The 3,897-nt window shown below is 45.1% G+C and overlaps 1 protein-coding gene across 1 annotated transcript; it reads right to left on the bottom strand.

Annotated features, from left to right (window-relative positions):
* Window positions 1-392: 392 nt before the first annotated feature.
* LOC131991390 (E3 ubiquitin-protein ligase TRIM35-like) lies at window positions 393-2,337 on the bottom strand. Its single transcript, XM_059356791.1, has one exon. The coding sequence runs from the start codon at window positions 2,101-2,103 to the stop codon at window positions 700-702; it is 1,404 nt and encodes a 467-aa protein (XP_059212774.1). The 5' UTR covers window positions 2,104-2,337; the 3' UTR covers window positions 393-699.
* Between the last annotated feature and the right edge of the window lie 1,560 nt (window positions 2,338-3,897).

Below are 3,897 nucleotides of genomic sequence, written 5' to 3'. Positions count from 1 at the left end.
ATTTTTCTCTCTTGGAGTCTGAATGTGGGATTACTGGTTACTGTCAGCTGCCGTACATGAAGCCACGCCCACTTCCACAAACCTGCCCCGCCCTTCACAATAAAAGCCCAATAATGCAACAGTGCAAATGTCATAAAGTTAATTACTTTATTTACAAATATTAATCAGAACATGGGAGTTGAAATCCAATAATTAAACAATGGGACAGATTTTTTCTTTTTACAGTATTATTAAATTGATTAATAGTCTTGAATGTAAAATGACAGTTAATTCTATATAAAAATTACAAAAATTAACTTTTTTTTCAAGCAGTAGAACTTATATATATATATATATATATATATATATATATAGAGAGAGAGAGAGAGAGAGAGAGAGAGAGATATTAACTGTATATTATATGTTTTTGTCAAATAAATTATCTGTAAAATAATTTGTTGTTTTCTGTAATATGACAGTATTTTCTATATAACATCCTCAAACACCAATAAAAGAAAAACAATCAATGAGAACAAAGTTTTACAGAGAATTCACTTCAAACATTTAATCAATAATCGAAGACGAAACCACAGAAACACCAAACATCATCATGACATCATCATGACATCATTTCCTCACACTGACGGAGAAACAAAACATCATCAGGACAACGTAGTCACATGTTCCTCAAAGACTTCAGGACGTCTTGAACAGAAGACACTATTTCTGTTGTCCTGCAGCCACAGAGACCTTCACTGGTAAAACCTGCAGTGGGTGATCATCCTCATCCCCATTCCCAAAAAATGGAAACATCCTCTCAGTGAAAGTGTGTGTGAAGGTGTGTATGTGTGTGTTAGTGTCAGCATCAGAGAACGACAGCTTTCCTCTGTTCCAGTCCAGATTCACTCTGATCCTCTGGAGCTTTTTCTGCACTACGAGATCAGTTTCTTCATCTGATGGTGAATGTGATAAGTATTCATCTTCAAAGAACAGTATACTCCATAATCCAGACAGTATGTCTCCTCTCCTCTGGACAGACTCTGCTAACACACCCAGCTGCCAGCTTGTATTGTCTCCAACCTCGACCTCCCAGCTGTGAGTCCCTGAGTTAAAGCCCTCAGAGCCCAGAACACAGCAGTAATAAACACCAAACCTCTCTGGATTATCAGGAAGCTGCTGTTTCTCTCCTGCTGTCACTGTGGTCAGATCTTCAGACAGGATGAGTTTTGTACCAGCAGTGTTTGGGTCCAGAACAACAGGACTGTAGGAGACCATGTCCTTCATCTTGTTCCAGATGTTGAAGGCCAGGTTGCCCAGGTGTTTGGCCTGGTCTATCAGAGCTCCTGAGGGCAGCTGTGGATCCTCCAGCAGGAGGCGCTGCTGGACTCTTTCCACTGCAGCCTTGTAGTTGTGCAGGAATGAGACGTGTTCAGCTCTCAGCTCGTCCTCTGTGGCTCTGACTGTGTCTGAAAGAGCTGCTATCTCTCTGCTCAGAGCCTCCATCTTCTCCTTCATCATCTGACTCTTCTGCTCCTCTTCCTCCCTCAGTGCAGCCATCCTGGCCTCCTCTTCCTCTTCTAGAAACTGGTGAAGCTTCTTAAACTGCTCCTTAATCTGCGTCTCTGTGCATCGGGCCTGGACCTGAATGTGTTCTGCTGTTTGATCAAACTTCACTTTAACTCCTTTAAAAACCTTTAACTTCTCCTTTAAAGGCTCCAGAGTTTCCTGAAGTTCCTTCTTGTGTTGTTGTGCAGCTTCATCGATGGGTCTGAATCGGTGGTTGGTGTGTTTTTCTGAGTCTCTGCAGACGAGACACACTGGCTGCTGATGGTCCAGACAGAAGAGTTTGAGTTTCTCAGAGTGCAGACTGCAGAGAGGCTCTGAAGCTCTCTGATCTCTCTCCTGTAAGAAACTCTCACACAGGTTCTTTAATGACAAGATAGGAGGACTAAAGTCCTTCGAATGTCTCCTCTTACAAACTGGACACTCTCTGGTTGGTTTCTCCGTCCACCAGCTCTGCAGACAGTCTTTACAGAAGCTGTGGCTGCATGACAGGACGACAGGATCTTTAAAGATGTCGTGGCAGACAGAACAGCAGAGATCGTCCTCTAATCTGGAAGCCATTTAGTCTCTGAGTGAGGCTGAAAACACAGCAGACAAACAGCTCAGCCACTCCCTGTTCTCTCAAAGTTACTTTACTTTCCTGTAAAACTGTCGTTCAGTTTGTGGATTCAGCAGCTGGGTGAAGTGGAGCTGTTCCAGTATTCCCAGTTATCTCCTGAAGTCGTCCTCTTTCAGTCAAAGTGGAGGTTTTAGTCCGAAGCTGAATCTTATTGTCTGTCGGAGTGTGTGTGTGTCTTCGTCTCAGTGAGTCAGAATAACAACCTTTTACCTGGTTTCAGTCAGGTGACTCGAGGCGGAGCTTTAACTCAACAGTCTATCAGGTCAGAGTCTCTTTCATAACTTGTTAATAATTGACCTGCAGTTATCTGAATGAAAACAAGTTCTGTGTTTCCCCACGAGTCTCTTCACTGACATGCTGTAACATGCAGTAAAATGTGTTATTGTGTCCTCTTGTATGTGAATCTTTGTGCATTCTGGGGTCCCTAAACAGTCTGTGAGCTGCATAAATGGGGTCTGAGTGTAAAGCTGAGACTCTTGTGGATTCAATGAGCCCAATGTTCTTCATGTGTGATGATGTTAGTGAGTGAAACTTGAGCTCAGTGTATAAAATGAGCTGCTGTGACCTCTAGGATAATCACAGCCTCATGAAACTTTACAACCACAAACTAGAGACCTGGAGCATTCAGACTAGAGACCTGGAGCATTCAGACTAGAGACCTGGAGCATTCAGACTAGAGACCTGGAGCATCCAGACTAGAGACCTGGAGCATTCAGACTAGAGACCTGGAGCATTCAGACTAGAGACCTTGAGCACTCAGACTAGAGACCTGGAGCATTCAGAGACTAGAGACCTGGAGCATTCAGACTAGAGACCTGGAGCATTCAGACTAGAGACCTGGAGCATACAGACTAGAGACCTGGAGCATTCAGACAAGAGACCTAGAGCATTCAGACTAGAGACCTGGAGCATCCAGACTAGAGACCTGGAGCATCCAGACTAGAGACCTGGAGCACACAGACTAGAGACCTGGAGCACTCAGACTAGAGACCTGGAGCATTCAGACTAGAGACCTGGAGCACACAGACTAGAGACCTGGAGCATTCAGACTAGAGACCTGGAGCATTCAGACTAGAGACCTGGAGCATTCAGACTTGAGACCTGGAGCATCCAGACTAGAGACCTGGAGCATTCAGACTAGAGACCTGGAGCATTCAGACTAGAGACCTTGAGCACTCAGACTAGAGACCTGGAGCATTCAGACTAGAGACCTGGAGCATTCAGACTAGAGACCTGGAGCATTCAGACTAGAGACCTGGAGCATCCAGACTAGAGACCTGGAGCACACAGACTAGAGACCTGGAGCATTCAGACTAGAGACCTGGAGCATTCAGACTTGAGACCTGGAGCATCCAGACTAGAGACCTGGAGCATTCAGACTAGAGACCTGGAGCATTCAGATTAGAGACCTTGAGCACTCAGACTAGAGACCTGGAACATTCAGAGACTAGAGACCTGGAGCATTCAGACTAGAGACCTGGAGCATCCAGACTAGAGACCTGGAGCATTCAGACTTGAGACCTGGAGCATCCAGACTAGAGACCTGGAGCATTCAGACTAGAGACCTGGAGCATTCAGACTAGAGACCTGGAGCATTCAGACTAGAGACCTGGAGCATCCAGACTAGAGACCTGGAGCACACAGACTAGAGACCTGGAGCATTCAGACTAGAGACCTGGAGCATTCAGACTTGAGACCTGGAGCATCCAGACTAGAGACCTGGAGCATTCAGACTA

The sequence above is a fragment of the Centropristis striata genome, chromosome 18 (genome assembly GCF_030273125.1).
Source record: "Centropristis striata isolate RG_2023a ecotype Rhode Island chromosome 18, C.striata_1.0, whole genome shotgun sequence".
In the NCBI taxonomy this organism is placed as follows: domain Eukaryota; kingdom Metazoa; phylum Chordata; class Actinopteri; order Perciformes; family Serranidae; genus Centropristis; species Centropristis striata.
This window is presented reverse-complemented; position numbering and strand designations above follow the sequence as displayed.

Excerpts from the sequence above, each read along its gene's own strand:
- LOC131991390 (XM_059356791.1), bottom strand. The coding sequence starts at position 2,103 with ATGGCTTCCAGATTAGAGGACGATCTCTGCTGTTCTGTCTGCCACGAC.